The sequence below is a fragment of the Carcharodon carcharias genome, chromosome 4 (assembly GCF_017639515.1).
Source record: "Carcharodon carcharias isolate sCarCar2 chromosome 4, sCarCar2.pri, whole genome shotgun sequence".
NCBI classification, from domain to species: domain Eukaryota; kingdom Metazoa; phylum Chordata; class Chondrichthyes; order Lamniformes; family Lamnidae; genus Carcharodon; species Carcharodon carcharias.
Genome location: NC_054470.1, coordinates 189,043,398 through 189,059,995, shown reverse-complemented (window position 1 = coordinate 189,059,995; position 16,598 = coordinate 189,043,398). Strand labels below are relative to the sequence as shown.

Below are 16,598 nucleotides of genomic sequence, written 5' to 3'. Positions count from 1 at the left end.
GCTTTTCACAACCACCAGATGCCTCAAAGCGCTTGACCATTAAAGAAGCACTCTTGAAGTGTAGTCACTGCTGTAATGTAGGAAACACGGCAGCCAATTTGCGCACAGCAAGCTCCCACAGACAGCAATGACCAAGATTTTGTGATGTTAATTGAGGGGTAAATATTGGCCAAGACACCTGGGAAAACTCCCCTGTTTTTCTTTGAAATACTGCTGTGGGATTTTTTACATCCACCTGGCAAGGCAGGTGGGGGGGCCTCAGCTTAACGGCTCATCTGAAAGTTGGCACCTCTGATAGTGCAGCACTCCCTCGCTGGAGTGTCAGCATAATTAGCTGAGGAAGGTTGGTCCGAGTTTTTGAGTGGATGCCAGCATGGACAAGTTGGGCTGAATGGCCTGTTTCTGTGTTGTATTACGTGGACTATATTCTGAATTCTGTGTGTGTTTTTTTAATCCACTCGTGGGATGTGGGCTTCGCTGGCTGGGCCAGCATTTATTGCCCATCCCTAACTGCCCTTGAGACGGTGGTGGTGGTTGGAGGGAAGCCCAGGAATATTTATCAGTGAGGACTAACGCTGAAACTGTGGCACTGATTACTGGGAGCCTGATGCTTCAAACACACAGCCCTGTACCTAGATTAGTGAGGCCTAGCCTTTAATAATTAGTGAGGAACAGGCTCACAACCTCCTCTCCTGGGGACTGGACTATCAACAGGAATTTTTATTCCTCTTGCTTAATTCTATCTTCATATCTCAACTTGAAATGCAATTCACTGGACAGTTTCATCCCAATATACTTGCTGATCCATTCACCACCCCTGTGCTCGCTGTCCTACCATAGGCTCCTGATCTGGCAATGCCTCCATTTTAAAACTCCCCTGTTTTCCAGTCCCTCTACGTCCTTGCTCCTCCCCACTTCTGTAACCGCTTCCAGCCCTATAACCCTCTGCGATCGCTGTGCTCCTCTGTTTCTGGCCTCTTGAACATGTGAGATTTTGATCGCTCAATCATGCTAAGATCTGGAATTTCCTTTCTAAACCTCTCCACCTCCCTTTCCTCCTTTTAAGACACTCGTCAAAACTTACCTCTTTTGATCTCGCTTTTGGTCAGCTATGTGCAGATTCTCTTGAGTGCCTCAATGTCAAATAACCCTCCTGTGAAGTGCCTTGGGACACTTTACTGCATTTATAGGTGCCATATAAAGGCAGGTTGTTGTTCAATCAGCAGCATTTTCTCTCTTTTTTTCCCCCACCACTCCACCTTCCTCTCATCTGCTTTGGTCTTTACTCTCAGGGCACATCAGGATTTCCGATCTGGGTTTAGCTGTGCAGATTCCAGACGGTGAGACAATTCGTGGGAGAGTCGGCACTGTAGGATACATGGGTGAGTACTGGAATCTCTGACCCTAACGGCAAGATGTGCACTTGCTTTTGGTTAAAGGTGTTTCACCGCTCGTTCATTTTGCCACAGAACCCCTGAGATTGGATTTTTCAGAATTACGGTATCCAGACCACAAGGGTAGGGGGAAGTCTCATTCTTTTACAGCCACTACCACAAGCACCCACCCCTGACCTCACGCCATCCCAAGGTCACAGCATTCTACAGCTAGATATTGCTGAGTGAAAGTAGGCTTTCCCCATCCCTAATTGCCCTCTAGTGTGTGGCGGTGAACCATCTTCTGGGCAGATGCAGCCGATGTGGTGTGGGTGCACCCACAGTGCTGATAGGGGAGAAAGTTTCACGAGTTTGACCCAGTGACAGGTGAAGGAACGTTGATATCACCCCTTGGCCTTTCTCATTTCTAGTTAATACCACCCTATTTGCTTCATCTGTCGTCAGATATTAACATTCATGGTTCAGGTATAACTCCAGTGAATCTGGAATCCTGTTTGATCTTCCTCTCCCAAACCAGGAACACTGTAGCTCCTCCTGTAAGCCAGCCTGGCTTCAGATTGACTGACATTTTGGCACAGGTTGGGTAATGAACTTGGATCCCTGCTGGTCTGGGCAGCTGAATGCCACACTGTGTGGTGCACTTGCCCATTGGGCAGCAGAGGCAGAGTTGTTTGGTGGAGCCAGTGCCAACTAGAGCTCGTCATTATGTCTGCTCTTGTGCTCACTGGGGAATGAGATGTAGCGCAACTGTTCTGTCGTCTCTCGTGAGAAAAAAGAGAGATGTGGGTTTTTTTTTTAACAAGTGCCTGTAATAACCTCGAGACTTCCCAAAGCGCTGCATGGTTGAGTTGTAGTCACGGCTGTCATGTTGGAAAGGTGGCAGCCGATTTTTGTACAGCACGCTCCCACAAACAGCAGTGAGATAATGACCGGATAATCTGTTGTAATGATCCTGGTCAAGGGGTTAATATTGGCCACGGCACCAAGGAAAGTTTCCCTGCTGGTCTTCGAAATGGCGCTGTGGGATCTTTTACGTTCACCCAAGAGGGCAGGCAGGTCCTTGGTTTAATGTCTCATTGGAAAGAGGGCATTTCCGACAGTGATGCACTCCCTCAGTATTTGCATTGGGAGTTCCAGCCTCGATCATTTGCCCAGGCCTTTGGAGCTGAATATGGACCCGTGACCCCTGATTCGGGCAAGAGTTCTACCAACTGAACCACTGCTGACTGCTTAACAAGTGTGGGTGGAGGCTGATGGGGACTATTAACACTGGCACAGACCAACTGGGCCGAATGGCCTATAATCTGTGCCGTGAATTCTAAGTAATTCTCCTTGGTTTGTTTTTAAGCTCCAGAGGTTATCAACAACGAACGTTACTCCTTCAGCCCTGACTGGTGGGGACTCGGCTGTCTGGTTTATGAGATGATTCAGGGTCAGTCACCTTTTCGAAAGCGTAAGGAGAAGGTAAAACGGGAGGAGGTTGACCGGCGAGTCAAAGAGGATAAAGAGGATTATTCTGATAAGTTCTCGGAGGAGCCGCGTTCCATCTGTAGGATGGTGAGTAAGCTGGTTTCTGTTGGTGAAAAGTTTATTGTAAATGCCGCTCACTTCTCTGCCCTGGGTCACCCCGTGACGTCCTTTATCTGGACAGCGAGGGGAGCCAGGGGAGGGAGGACCTCAGGCAGGACTTGGGGCACGGTCTCCCTGCAGTGTTGCTTGTGTCGAGAACTGCTGACCAACAAGGCCCACACTAATGAGCTTTTAAATGAGTCTAATTAATGGTCACTTCGAATGAGAAATTCAGGTTTCAAATTCTCATTTAGGTTTTCAAATCTCTTCACGACCCCGTTCTCTATCCTCCCATCTCTGTAATCTCCTCCATCCTAACACCCCTCTGGGATCTCTGCACTCTCTTTCCCCCCCCCCCCCCCGGCCACTTGTTCTGGTTTCTGGCACATTCCTGATTTTCTTCACTGCACCATTGGTGGCTGTGCCTTTAGCTGCCTAGGCCCTCGTTTCTGGAATTCCCCCACTAAACATCTCTGCCTCTCCCTCCTCTTTTAAACCGGTTCTTAAGATCTGCCTCTTTGACCAAGCTTTTGGTCACGTACTTTAATACCTCAAAAAAACTCAGCAGGTCTGGCAGCATCGGCGGAGAAGAAAAGAGTTGATGTTTCGAGTCCTCGGCGAAGAAGAAAAGAGTTGACGTTTCGAGTCCTCATGACCTGGGTCATGAGGACTCGAAACGTCAACTCTTTTCTTCTCCGCCGATGCTGCCAGACCTGCTGAGTTTTTCCAGGTAATTCTGTTTTTGTTTTGGATTCCCAGCATCCGCAGTTTTTTTGTTTTTACCTTAATACCTCCTCGTGTGGCTTGGTGCCAAATTTTGTTTGATGACTCTCCTATGAAGCACCTTGGATGTTTTGCTGCTTTAAAGGTGCTATATAAATGCAAATTGTTGTTTAAAGCTGAAATTCATTTTTATTTAATTTAAAGATAAATTTTATACAAACATACAAAATAAAAGTAGAAGTAGGCCATTGGGCCCTTCCAGCCTGCTCTACCATTCAATAAGATCATGGCTGTTTCGAATTCTACTTTCACATCAACCCCTGATAATCTTGGTGAGACCACACCTGGAATATTGTGTGCAGTTTTGGTTTCCTTACCTAAGAAAGTATATTCTTGCCATAGAGGGGGTGCAGCAAAGGTTCACCAGACTGATTTCTGGAATGGCAGGATTGTTGTATGAGGAGAGGTTGGGCCAACTAAGTCTGTATTCACTGGAGTTTAGAAGAATGAGAGGGGGTCTCGTTGAAATGTATAAAATTCTGACAGGGATGGATGCAGGAATCATGTTTCTTCTGAAAGGGATTGGTTGGGGGGGGGGGGGGGGGGGGGGGGGGGGCGGTGGGGTGTCTAGAACAAGGGGTCACAATCTCATGATACGGGTAGACCATTTAGGACTGAGATGAGGATAAACTTCTTCACTCAGAGGGTAGCGAACCTGTGGAATTTTGACCCCACAGGTAGCTGTGGAGTCCAAATCACTGAATATATTTAAGAAGGACTGGACTCTCAAGGCGTCGAGGGGTATGGAGTAGAGGGTAGGAGTACGGTGTTGAGATAGAGGATCCTATTGAATGGTGGAGCAGGCTTGAAGGGCCGATTACCTACTCCTGCTCCTATTCTCTGTTTCTATGATTCCCTTGCCTAACAAGAACCTGTCTACCTCTGCCTTAAAAATATTCAGTGACCCCACCTCCACTTTCTGAGGCAGAGAGTTCCAAAGTGTCTCAACCCTCTGAGAGAAAACAATTTCTCCTCATCTCTGTCCTAAAAGGGCAACCCCTAATTTTAAAACGGTGCCCCCCAGTTCTGGTCTCACCCACAAGAGGAAACATCCTTTCCACGTCCACCTTGTCAAGGCCGTTCAATATCTTATATACTTCAATCAAATCACCCCTCACTCTTCTAAACTCCAGTGGAAACAAGCCCAGTCTGTCTAACCTTTCCTCATAAGACAACCCGCTCATTCCAGATATCAATCTAGTGAACCTCCTCTGAACTGCCTCCAACACATTTTCATCCATCCTTAAATAAGGAGACTTAAACTGTACACAGTATTCGAGATGTGGTCTCACCAATGCCCTGTATAACTGATGTATAACATCCTTACTTTTATGTTCAACTTCCCTCGTAATAAAGGATAACATTCCATTAGCCTTCTTAATTACCTCCTGTACCTCCATACTACCTTTTTGTGACTCATGCACTAGAACACCCAGATCCCTCTGCACTTTGGAATTCTGCAGCCGTTCTCCGTTTAAGTAACACCCTGCTTTTTTATTCTTCCTGCCAAGGTGAACAACTTCACATTTTCCCACATTATGCTCCCATCTGCCAGATTTTTGTCCACTCATTCAACCCAACCATATCTGCCTGCAACCTGTCCTCTTCACAACATACTTTCTTTGTATCTTTGTGTCATTTGCAGATTTAGCTACCATTTCCTCACTCCCCTCATCCAAGTCGTTGGTATAAATTGTAAAAAGTTGACCCCAGCATAGACCCTTGTGGGACTTCTCTCATCACATCCTGCCAATCAGAAAAAGACCCATTTATGCATACTCTCTGTTTTCTGCCTGCCAGCCAGCCAATCTTCTATCCACACTAATATGTTACCCCCTACACCACGAGCTTTTATTTTCAGCTGTAACCTTCGAAGTGGCACTTATCAAGTGCCTTCTGGAAATCGAAGTACAGCACGTCTACAGGCTCCCCTTTATCCACAGTGAATGTTACCCCTTCAAAGAAACCCAATAAATTGGAAAAACATGATTTTCCTTTCACAAAACCATGCTGACTCTTCCCAATTGCCTTGAGTTTCTCTAAGTGTCCAGTTATAACCTCCTTAATTATCGATTCTAACACCTTCCCCACATCAGATGTCAAGCTAACGGGCCTATAGTTTCCTGTTTTCTGCCACCTTGAATAGAGAGGTTATATTTGCTACTTTCCAGTCTGATGGAACCTTCCCAGAATCTAGCAAATTTTGGAAAATTAACACCAACGCAACTACTGCCTCATTAGCCACCTCTTTTCAGACCTGAAGATGAAGCGCATCAGGATCCGGAGACTTGTCAGCCCGCAGCTCCTTCAGTTTGCTCAGTACCGCTTCCCCAGTGATTGTAATTTCACCAAGTTCCCCTCTCCCTTCCATCTCCTGATTTGCAGCTATTACTGGGATGTTTTTGTATCCTCAACAGTGAAGACAGAAGTAAATATTAATTTCATCTGTTATTTCCTTCTCATCTGCTATTAACTCCCCATTTTTTCTTGGTAGTAGGAATATACTTATTCTGAGTATTCTGAAATATCCCCTTAAATATCTGCCACTGCTTCTCTATTGATCCATCCCCTAGCCTATTGTCCCAATTCACTTCAGCTAGCTCACCTTTCATGCCCACATAGTTGCCCTTATTTAAGACCATAAGACATAGGAGCAGAAATTAGGCCATTTAGCCCATTGACTCTGCTCCGCCATTCAATCATGGCTGATAAGTTTCTCAACCCTATTATCCCGCCATCTCCCCATAACCTTTGATCCCCTTACCAATCAAGAACCTATCTATCTCGGTCTTAAATACACTCAATGACCTGGCCTCTACAGCCTTCTGTGGCAATGAATTCACCACTCTCTGGCTAAAGAAGTTTCTCCTCATCTCTGTTCTAAAAGGTCTTCCCTTTACTCTGAGGCTGTGCCCTTGGGTCCTAGTCTCTCCTACTAATGGAAACATCTTCCCCACGTCCCCATGTTTTAAGTTTAAAATACTAGTCTTAGACCCATTCTTCTCCATTTCATACTGGATGTAAAATTCAGTCATTTTGTAATCGCTGTTACCTATGGATGCCTTCACCCTGAGGTCATTAATTCTAATGCATTACATAATTAGATGATGTATTGGCATGGTGGTTTTGAAGAGTTTTGGATTGATATTGCACTATTAGCTAATTAATTTGGTGTGAAAAGTTTTGAGCCAAGGTATTTTGGATTTTCCATATTTCAATGTAGGCATGTGCTAATGGATTGTTAATGTTAATTTGCATTTAATACTGGGACCAGTATTGAATACCCAACTGGAGTACTGTGTCCAGTTCTGAGCACCACTTCAGGAAGGATGTGAGGCATTATAGAGAGCGCAGAAAAGATTCACGAGAATTGTTTCACGGATGAGCCACTTCAGTTACTGAGATAGATTGGAGAAGTTAGGACTGTTTTCCTTGGAGTGGCGAAGGTTAAGAGGAGATTTCATAGAGGTTTTCAAAATCATGAGGGGTCTGGACAGAGCAGATAGGGAGAAACAAAACTGTTTCCATTGGTGTCAGGACAGAGAACCAGAGGGCACCGATTTAAGATGATTGGCAAAAGAGGCAACAGCGGCATGAGAAAAATCTTTTCTTATGCAGCAAGTGATTAGGATCTAGAATGCACTGCCTGTGAGTGTGGTGGAGGCAGATTCAATCATGCCTTTCAAAAGAGAATTGGATCATCGTCTGAAGAGGGAGTATTTGCAGGGTAAAGACTGAGAGAGGCACTATGTGAATTGTCCTTGCAGAGAGCCAGCACAGACACGATGGGCTGAAGGGCCTCCTTCTGTGCTGTAACCATTTTATGAATTTGCATTGATTGTATTTTCATGAATCTTGTTGGCCTTTTGCAGTTGCTGACCAAAGATCCAAAACAGCGGCTGGGCTGTCAAGGAGGAGGAGCTAGTGAGGTGAAGCAACATCCTATATTCCGGCACATCAACTTCAAAAGACTCGAGGCAAACATGTGGGACCCTCCCTTTGTTCCGGATGTGAGTGTATAAAGTGATTTGAATATTGTCACGGAGGGAAAGCTACAAGTTTGCCTGCGCAATATCAGCACGGTTTAAATATTGACCTGACTCCCCGCTCACCTGTAAATTTATTATTTGAGGTGAAAAGGCCAAACTCTGGTTCTTCAGCCTAGTGAGGCCCAGGTGCAGGAGGACGATGGGGTTGAGGGGGGAGGCTGAGGAAGACAGAAGAGGGGTAATATGGATTGATTTGGCAGCTCTGACCTCACTTGGTAACTCTCTCTTTCCATCTGCCCTCTCAATTGGGCGTGAAATATCCCAAGGCCTCCACTTGGAAGAAGAGCTGTGGAGTTCTCACCAGTGTCCTCACCAATTTTCCCTCAACCAACATCACTAAAACAGCTTTAACACAAAAATTACACACAGAATGTACAGCAGAGACAGGCCATTCAGCCCAACTGCTGGTGTTTATACCCTCCTCCCGCCCTATTTCATCTCACCCAACCCTCATATTCCTTTTCCCCCATGTGTTTATCCAACTCCCCCTTCAGTGCATCTCGTCGTGTATCTTGTTGCCGTGTGGGATCTTGCTGTGCTCACTGGCAGCCACATTTCCTACAGTCTACCAATGATTATGCTTTGAGAATGTTTTACAGCCACTGGAGGTTGTTAAAGGCACTTATATAAATGCATATTTTTGGTTTGTTTTGCAGCCCAGAGCGGTTTACTGCAAAGATGTCCTGGACATTGAACAGTTCTCCACAGTCAAAGGGGTAAATCTAGATCCAACAGACAATGATTTCTACTCCAAATTCGACACAGGCTGCGTCTCCATTCCTTGGCAAAACGAGGTAACGTAACTTGTATGTAGACCTTAGCAGCCTAAATACGTGGGAGGTCCCTTGTTATTAGAAGCTAAATGTCAAATACTAATGGCGGGACTCGATACTTGTTTCCTGTGAGCTAACATTGAGGGCAGTGTGCCTTTTTTTTTTGCTGGATTAGTCCATGTATTCTGGCTCTTTCTGTCTGCTCCGGTGATTTAGGGAGATCCCATCACAACTAGGAAGTAATGGTAAACCTTTACAAATCGCTGGCTGTGCCTCAACAGAAGAACCCCAATCCTGAGACCATTCTATTATATTCCTTGTGCACCCTCACCAAGGCCTCAACATCCTTCTGAAGACGTGGTGCCCACAATTGGACCATAATGCTGCCTCAACTGAAGTATTATATCCAATTGTGGACACCGCATGTTAGGTACGATATTGAGGCCATGAACAAGAAACTTACAAGAGGGTTGAGGCTCTTCAGTGATGGGGAGAGAGTAGAGAAACTTGGGGTTGTTCTCCTTAGAGCACAGAAGGCTAAGGGAAGATTTGATAGAGTTGTTCAAAATTATGATGGCTTTTCATTGAGCAGATGGGGCGAAACTATTTCTAGTGGCTGAAGGGATGGTCACCAGAGGACATAAATTTAAGAGGATTGGCAGAGATGAAGTGAGGAGAAATTCTTTTTGCAACAGATTGTTGGATCGCACTGCCTGGAAAGGAAGTAGATTCAATTGGAACTTTCGAAATGGAATAGGGCTTTTTTTTATTCATTCACGGGATGTGAGCATTGCTGCCTAGGCCAGCACTTATTGCCCATCCCCAATTGCCCTTGAACCGAGTGGCTTGTTTGGCCATTTCAGAGGGCAGCTATGGTGATTTGATTGAGGTGTACAAAATTATGAGGGGAATAGATAGAGCGGACAGGATAAAATTGTTTCCCTTGGTGGAGAATTCTAGAACCAGGGGACATAGATTCAAGATAAGTGGCAGAAGGTGTAGCGGGGACATGAGGAAGAACTTTTTTACGCAGAGGGTAGTGGGTGTCTGGAATTTGCTGCCCAAGTTGGTGGTAGAGGCAGGAACTCTAAACTCTTTTAAAAAGCACCTGGATCTGCACCTTAAGTGCTGTAAGCTGCAGGGCTATGGGCCGGGTGCAGGAAGGTGGGATTAGAAGGGGCACCTGGGTGTCCTCGGGCTGGCATTGCTGTGGGTCTGGAGTCACGTGTAGACCAGACCAGGTAAGGATGGCAGATTTCCTTACCTAAAGGACATTAGTGAACCAGATGGGTTTTTACGACAATGGTTTCACAGTCATCTTCAGACTTTTAATTCCAGATGAGGGAGTGCTGCACTGTCGGACATGCTGTCTTTTGGATGAGTCGTTAAACCAAGGCCCCATCTGCCTGCTCGGATGGATGTATAAGATCCATAGCACTATTTTGAGGAAGAGCAGGGGAGTTCCCCGTGGTGTGTTGGCCAATATTTCAGCCTCAATCAAGGTCACAAAAAAAACAGATTACCTGGCCATTATCACATTGACTTTTGTGGAAATTTGCTAAGTGCAAACTAGCTGCTGCATCTCCTAAAACAATAACCACACTTCAAAAAGTATTTAATTGACTTTAAAGTACTTTGAGATGTCCTGTGGTGATGAAAAGTGCTATATAAATGCACATCTTTCTCTTAAAAAACCCATTTGGTTCACTTCTGTGCCAAAGAAAAGTCACATTGGACTCAAAGTTAACTCTGTTTCTCTCTGCACAGATACTGCCAGACCTGCTGAGTTTTTCCACACTTTGTTTTATTTTGGTTCACTGGGGCCCTTTAGGGAAGGAAACCTGTTGTCCTTGGCCACTCAGGCTTATATGTGACTCTAATCCCATACCCAAGGGTTTGACCCTTAACTGGCCTCCAAAAGTGGCCTAGCAAAGTTGCTCAGTGAGACCAGCAGTAAAGTCCCACCACCACCACAGGGCAGCAAAGGATGGGCAATAAATGCTGGCCTTGCCAGTTACACATGTTGCCAGGGTTAGAAAAGTGTAGCTACGAGGAGAGATTGGATAGGTTGGGGTTATTTTCCTTAGAACAAAGAAGGCTGAGAGGTGACTTGATTGAGGTGTACAAAATTATGAGGGGAATAGATAGAGCGAACAGGATAAAATTGTTTCCCTTGGTGGGGAATTCTACAACCAGGAGACATAGATTCAAGATAAGTGGCAGAAGGTGTAAGGGGGACATGAGGAAGAACTTTTTTACGCAGAGGGTAGCGGGTGTCTGGAATTCGCTGCCCAAGTTGGTGGTAGAGGCAGAAACTTTAAATTCTTTTAAAAAGTACCTGGATCTGCACCTTAAGTGCTGTAAACTGCAGGGCTATGGGCCGGGTGCAGGAAGGTGGGATTAGAAAGGGCACCTGGGTGCCTTCGGGCTGGCATGGACACAAGATGGGCCGAATGGCCTCTTTCTGTGTTTTAACTTTTCTATGGTTCTATATAGAAATCCTGAGAATGAATACCGAAAGAAATTGCCAATTTATTCCTTCTTTGTAAATTAGATTTTTTAACAATTGTACTGCAGATGATCGATACAGAATGTTTTAAAGAGGTAAATACCTATGGGGCTGATGGGGCATTATCACCAGACCTGGACAGCAACAAGCCTAATCCACCTCCAAAGCGGGGCCTGTTGTACAGGTTTTGCAGACGTGAGGTAAGCCACTTTTTAATGGTGTTATAGACTTCTCTCCCCACCCCCCCCCCGCGCCCACCTTGCTGCTGCCGCCCTCGAATATTTTGCTCACCCAAGTTTCTCATCATTCCTCCTCTCCTGAAGAATCTGAATCTATTTTTGAGGTGCAGTCCTATGCACCCTTCTGGCACAGCCCCCCCCACTTACACCGTCCATGCCTGTCTCCTATATTGGGGAAATGGTGCTAACAATCTGCCAACATGATGGAAGTCAATTGCAACGGCACCGCTTAAAACATATTCAGTGTTTTCTGTGCACTTGAGTAGCTCGGGGTGTTGTGCTCTTGCCCTGCGTCAGAGAAAGTGAGTCCATCCATGCCTTGTAACTGCTATACTTGACTATTCCAATGCACACCTGGCCAGCCTCCTGTTTTCTATTGAATGTAAACTTGAGATCATCCAAAACTCTGCTGCCCATGTCCTAACTTTCACAAAATTATCAATCACTCCTCTGGCCCTCTGCTCACCGGCCTACCTTGGTTCCTGATTAAGCAACACCACCTCATCTCCATCTTAAATGGGAGACCATTTACTTTTGAACTCAGTTCGAATTTCGCGAGGGCTAGAAGCTGGAAGATTGCCTAGTTTGAAACTAGTGAAAAGATCTACAGTGGTCGAGTCTCCTCGAGTCTTGCGGCAAAGAAAGAAGCCAACAGATTAGCTTGGAAGTATTGGAAAAGGAACCAGAATGAGAGACTGAGGTAGCCACATTCAAGGGATGGTAAACAAAAGTTTTACATTTTGAGAATAGCTGGAGCTGAGGCGATTTTAAAAAATAGTTTCCAGAGGACTGTGTTTTGTCCCTATAGAAGTAAATAACTTTATGATATCATAACATATAAGAGAACTCTTGGGGGAAGTGAGAAGTAATCCTAAGGGCCTAGCATACGTGGGTATAAGCTATAATGTTAACTTAATCTGCTTTGTTTAATTTGTTCTATATACAATAATGTTTGTGTTTTGTTTACAAAAAGTGGAATTTTGTGGCGTAGTTCTATTGGTTAAAACGAGCGTTTGGATTTCTCTTATTAGTGTTAACAGTCTCTACCCAGATCGCAACAACTTGAAAACAAACAATGTGTAGGGTAAGGGGAAAGAGCAGGGATGTAGGACTAATTAACTAGTTGTCACAGAGAGCTGGCACAAATACAGTCATCTGAATAGGCGCCGTCTGTACATTATGATTCTACGAATTCTAGAGCACTATCCATATCTATGGGACTGTAATGCAGGTAGGGGAGGGGTGGAGGATAGGATATTTAGGGGAGGAGATAGAGAGAGCAGACATATTTGTTGTAAAATGGATGACTAGTATGTTCTTGGATTTAAAGCTTTTTACTCTGTTCAGCTGTAAACTATTTAAAGCAATAAAATTGTTCATGACATAAGAAATAGGAACTGGAGTGGGCCATATGGCAGCTTGAACCCAGAGTGCCATTCAATAAGATCAAGGCTGATGATTTATGTCAACTTCACTTCCCTGCCTTATTCCCATATTCCTTGATTCCCTTAGAGTCCAAAAACTTGTCAATCTCAGACTTGAGTACATTGATCGACTGAGCATCCACGGCTCTGAGGATGAAAATTCCCAAGATTCACAACCCGCTGAGCGAAGAAATCCTTCCTCATCTTAGTCCTAAATGGTCACCCCCTTACTCTAAGACAATAACCCCATCATTCTAGACTCTCCAGCCAGGGGAAAAAATCTCTCAGCCTCTACCCTGTCAAGCCCTTTATTATAGCGATCACCCCATATTCTTGTAAACTCCAGGGAGTAGAGGGCCCTTTCTAATGCTCTGCTCTTGGAACAGCTTCCCCATTCCAGGAATCAATCTAGTGAACCTTTGTTACCCCATCTAAGACATTTGTATTCTTCCTGAGGTAAACGGCACGCAGTTGCATTAACTAATATGTGGATTTTTCTTGTTTTGTTTACCATTTTCTTCTTCTAGGTCTGTTTCAAAAGTAGCTTCAGTGATGATGAAGATGATCCTTCAAGAATCCTGTAGCTGCCAAGCTAACCACAAAAGAAGAGAAAACTGATATATTTCAGGTTAAACTGGGAACATGTATTAAAATGTATTATATTGCAACAAAAAACTGCTGTATGAGTTTACATATTTTGTACATTTGTACTTGAATTATGTCCTAGATGTATATTTTCACTAAAGTTGTACAAGAAGCCATATATTAAGTACCACTTGAATGCACACATTAATTTTAGCAGGAATGACTTTGGAATTATCTATTTAAAAGTTTATTTTTAATTATTTTTTTAAAACTGATAAAGCACAGCAATGCTAATTGTGGTGTGCTGTTTGCAACTTGTAACTCAAGAGTGACTTGGCTGAATTTTATTTCAGTACAGAGTGGGCCTATGCACACAAGCATTTGCTGTCTAGGTGCTTGCTAATGAGTATACCACAGAGTATGTATGTGTATGCATGTGTGTGCGTGTAAATGTATAGGTGTGTTTATGTATATATGTATATATATATATGCGTGGCCTGGAATAGCACATAGTGATCCAGGTAAAGTCAGCCTCAATGCAAATTGTGTGAATTCTCTGTTTTCCGTTTTCTTTGCCTTAGTTCTGTTGGAATTGAACCCTTGTTGCTGTGTTCATAGGCCTAACGTTTTATCATTAAAACAGATCTTAACTAAGGCCACTGATTTACACTCTTCAGGGAAAATGGGACAGAATGCAATACTCGAAGTTCCAAATAATGTCACGCAAGGGAAGAAAAGAAATGCATGCATTCAATGTCTCTTAATTCCAAACTGATTAGAATGCGAGTCCTGCCCTTACCCCACCACACGCCAATGTAAATCTCATTCTATTAATAAAAATGGAATTTGACTTAGTCAGGACTTCATTATCTAGTTTGGGCTTGTTCTGTAAATGGGCTGAGTCACATATGTGACTTCCTCCACTAATGCTAGTTAACAATCCCCGGAACCCAGCACGATTAAAACAGAACTTGACTCAGTCAGCCAAGGTGAACCAGTGGCCCTGGTAATGCATTGAAAGTTTTGTAACCTCACTTATTCGTAAAAACATTCCCGTATTTACCTTATCTATAAACCTGATGTTCTGAAGACGTCAGATTGATCTGTACCAAACTTTAAAAAAAAATGTTCCCTCTCACTGTTGGTTATTTTACCTATGATTCATTTATCAAAAGCTGTGAAGGATTTAAGTTGATCTTTTTATTCTGTAATATTGACTTTTGTGGTTTTCAATGTCTTGCACTAAGTGCCAATTTATTTTTTAGATGTTGCCTGTCCTCGAGAGATTTTCCAATTGTATTTAAAACAAAAAAGCATGTAGTTATTGTATCTACAGAATTGTTAACGATCAGGCATCTCTGCACCTAGATATCAGAATCTCATGTTGAACAGGTCTGATTCCATTACACTTGGTGACTGGTTTTGTGCTAATATAAGTCGTGTTTCTTTTTTAATCCAGTCTGTCTATCCTTCCTATACTGGGAATCTTCTTGGGTTCTTGCCTAGTGTCACTGGGTTTCATTTTTTATTATGTTCGAGCATTTTAAATTAATAAATACTGCCATTTGTATACGGTTCCATTGTCTGATATTGGTGAATGAAGCATCCCCCAAGTTGAGTCCCCATGAAGAAGTTGCGTTAGCTCATTTGCTTACCTTCCTGAAATTCTCCCACTTGGCAGCATTCCCAGTTCTCAGGTGCTCATGCGATGCATACAGATGGAGAAGGTGGTCTGATCCCTATTGAATCGTTGATTCAGCTTCCCACCCTCTTCACCAACCCAACCATTCATCAAATGATCTAAATTTGTTTTGCCTTCATTATCCTATCCATTATCCTTTTCATTCAAGCTCTTGGATTGCTCTGTCTGTGGCGATACCTCCTAATGTTGGCCCCAGACCTACCTCTCGCCAGTTTTAACCTAAGCCTCCTTGTGACCTCCTTTTATTGAAAACCTAACAATAGTGCTTTGTGATTTCTATATTTCAGACCATTTTTTGAATGAATAGTTACACCTCCTGAGAATATTTCAGAAAATACTGAACAGACTGGGGCTTTTTTTCTCCAGGAAAGAGAAGGTTGAGGAGCAACCTAACTGAAACCTTTAAAATTATGAAGGGTTTTCATAGCGTAAACCGAGAGAAGATGTTTCCATTTCTGAGGAGCTGAGAACTAAGGGATCATAAATAGGCGAGTCACTAATAAATCCAGTAGAGATTTGGGAGAAACTTCTTCAACAACAAAAAACTAGGATCAGGAATAGACCATTCAGCTCCATAAGCCTGCTCTGCCATTCAGTACAATCATGGCTGATCGTCTACATCTAATCCAGTTCTTCCTCATGCACCTTGACTCCCTTAGCGATCTCCATCTTGAAAGTACTCAATCATTGAGCATCCACAGCTCTCTGGGATAAAGAATTGCAAAGATTCACAACTCTGAGTGAAAACATTTCTCCACATCTCAGTCTTAAATGAACAAACCCTTAACCTGAGAATATCATCGCTAGTTCTAGACTCTCCAGCTAGGGAAAACATCATACACAGCATCTACACTGTTAAACCATTGAAGAATTCTATAGGTTTCAATGAGATTACCTCTCATTCTTTTAAACCCCAGAGAATATAGGTCCATTCTATTTGATCTCTGCATATGAGAGAGTCCTGTCATCCTGGGAGTCGCTTTTTTCGTTCATGGGATGTGGGCACTGCTAGCTTGGCCAGCATTTATTGCCCATCGCTAATTGCCCCTGAAAGGTGATGGTGAGCTGCCTTCTTGAACAGCTGCAGTCCGTGTAATGTAGGTACACCCACAGTGCTGTTAGGAAGGGAGTTCCAGGATTTTGACCCAGTGACGGTGAAGGAATGGCGATATATTTCCAAGTCAGGATGGTGTGTGGCTTGGAGGACTACTTGCAGGTTGCGGTGTTCCCATGCACCTGCTGCCCTTGTCCTCCTGGGTGATAGAAGCAATGATAAAAGCAAAATATTGCGGATGCTGAAAATCTGAAATAAAAACAGAAAACACAGGAAAAGCTCCATATGTCCGATAGCACCTGTGGACAGAGAATCACAGTTAACATTTCGAGTCCGTATGACCCTTCTTCAGAGCTTCAGGTAGAGGTTGTGAGTTTGGAAGGTGCTGTCGAAGAACCCTTGGTCAGTTGCTGCAGATGGTAAGGCATCCTCAGTCCCAAGAGACTGCCAGAGAAGGAGTAGTAGAAGGCGGCGGCACAATTCTGCTACTGTGCGTCGGTGGTGGAGGGAGTGAATG

The 16,598-nt window shown here is 43.9% G+C and overlaps 1 protein-coding gene across 1 annotated transcript in view; it reads left to right on the top strand.

Annotated features, from left to right (window-relative positions):
• The window catches only part of LOC121277293 (G protein-coupled receptor kinase 5-like), a 142,484-nt gene extending 127,584 nt beyond the window's left edge, over positions 1 to 14,900 (top strand). The window contains exons 11-16 of the mRNA XM_041186571.1: positions 1,293 to 1,382; positions 2,743 to 2,951; positions 7,619 to 7,756; positions 8,452 to 8,589; positions 11,146 to 11,277; positions 13,268 to 14,900. Of these exons, the coding sequence (XP_041042505.1) occupies positions 1,293 to 1,382; positions 2,743 to 2,951; positions 7,619 to 7,756; positions 8,452 to 8,589; positions 11,146 to 11,277; positions 13,268 to 13,324 (764 nt within the window). The 3' untranslated portion in view covers positions 13,325 to 14,900. The remainder of the gene's footprint in view (positions 1 to 1,292; positions 1,383 to 2,742; positions 2,952 to 7,618; positions 7,757 to 8,451; positions 8,590 to 11,145; positions 11,278 to 13,267) is intronic.
• Positions 14,901 to 16,598: the final 1,698 nt, after the last annotated feature.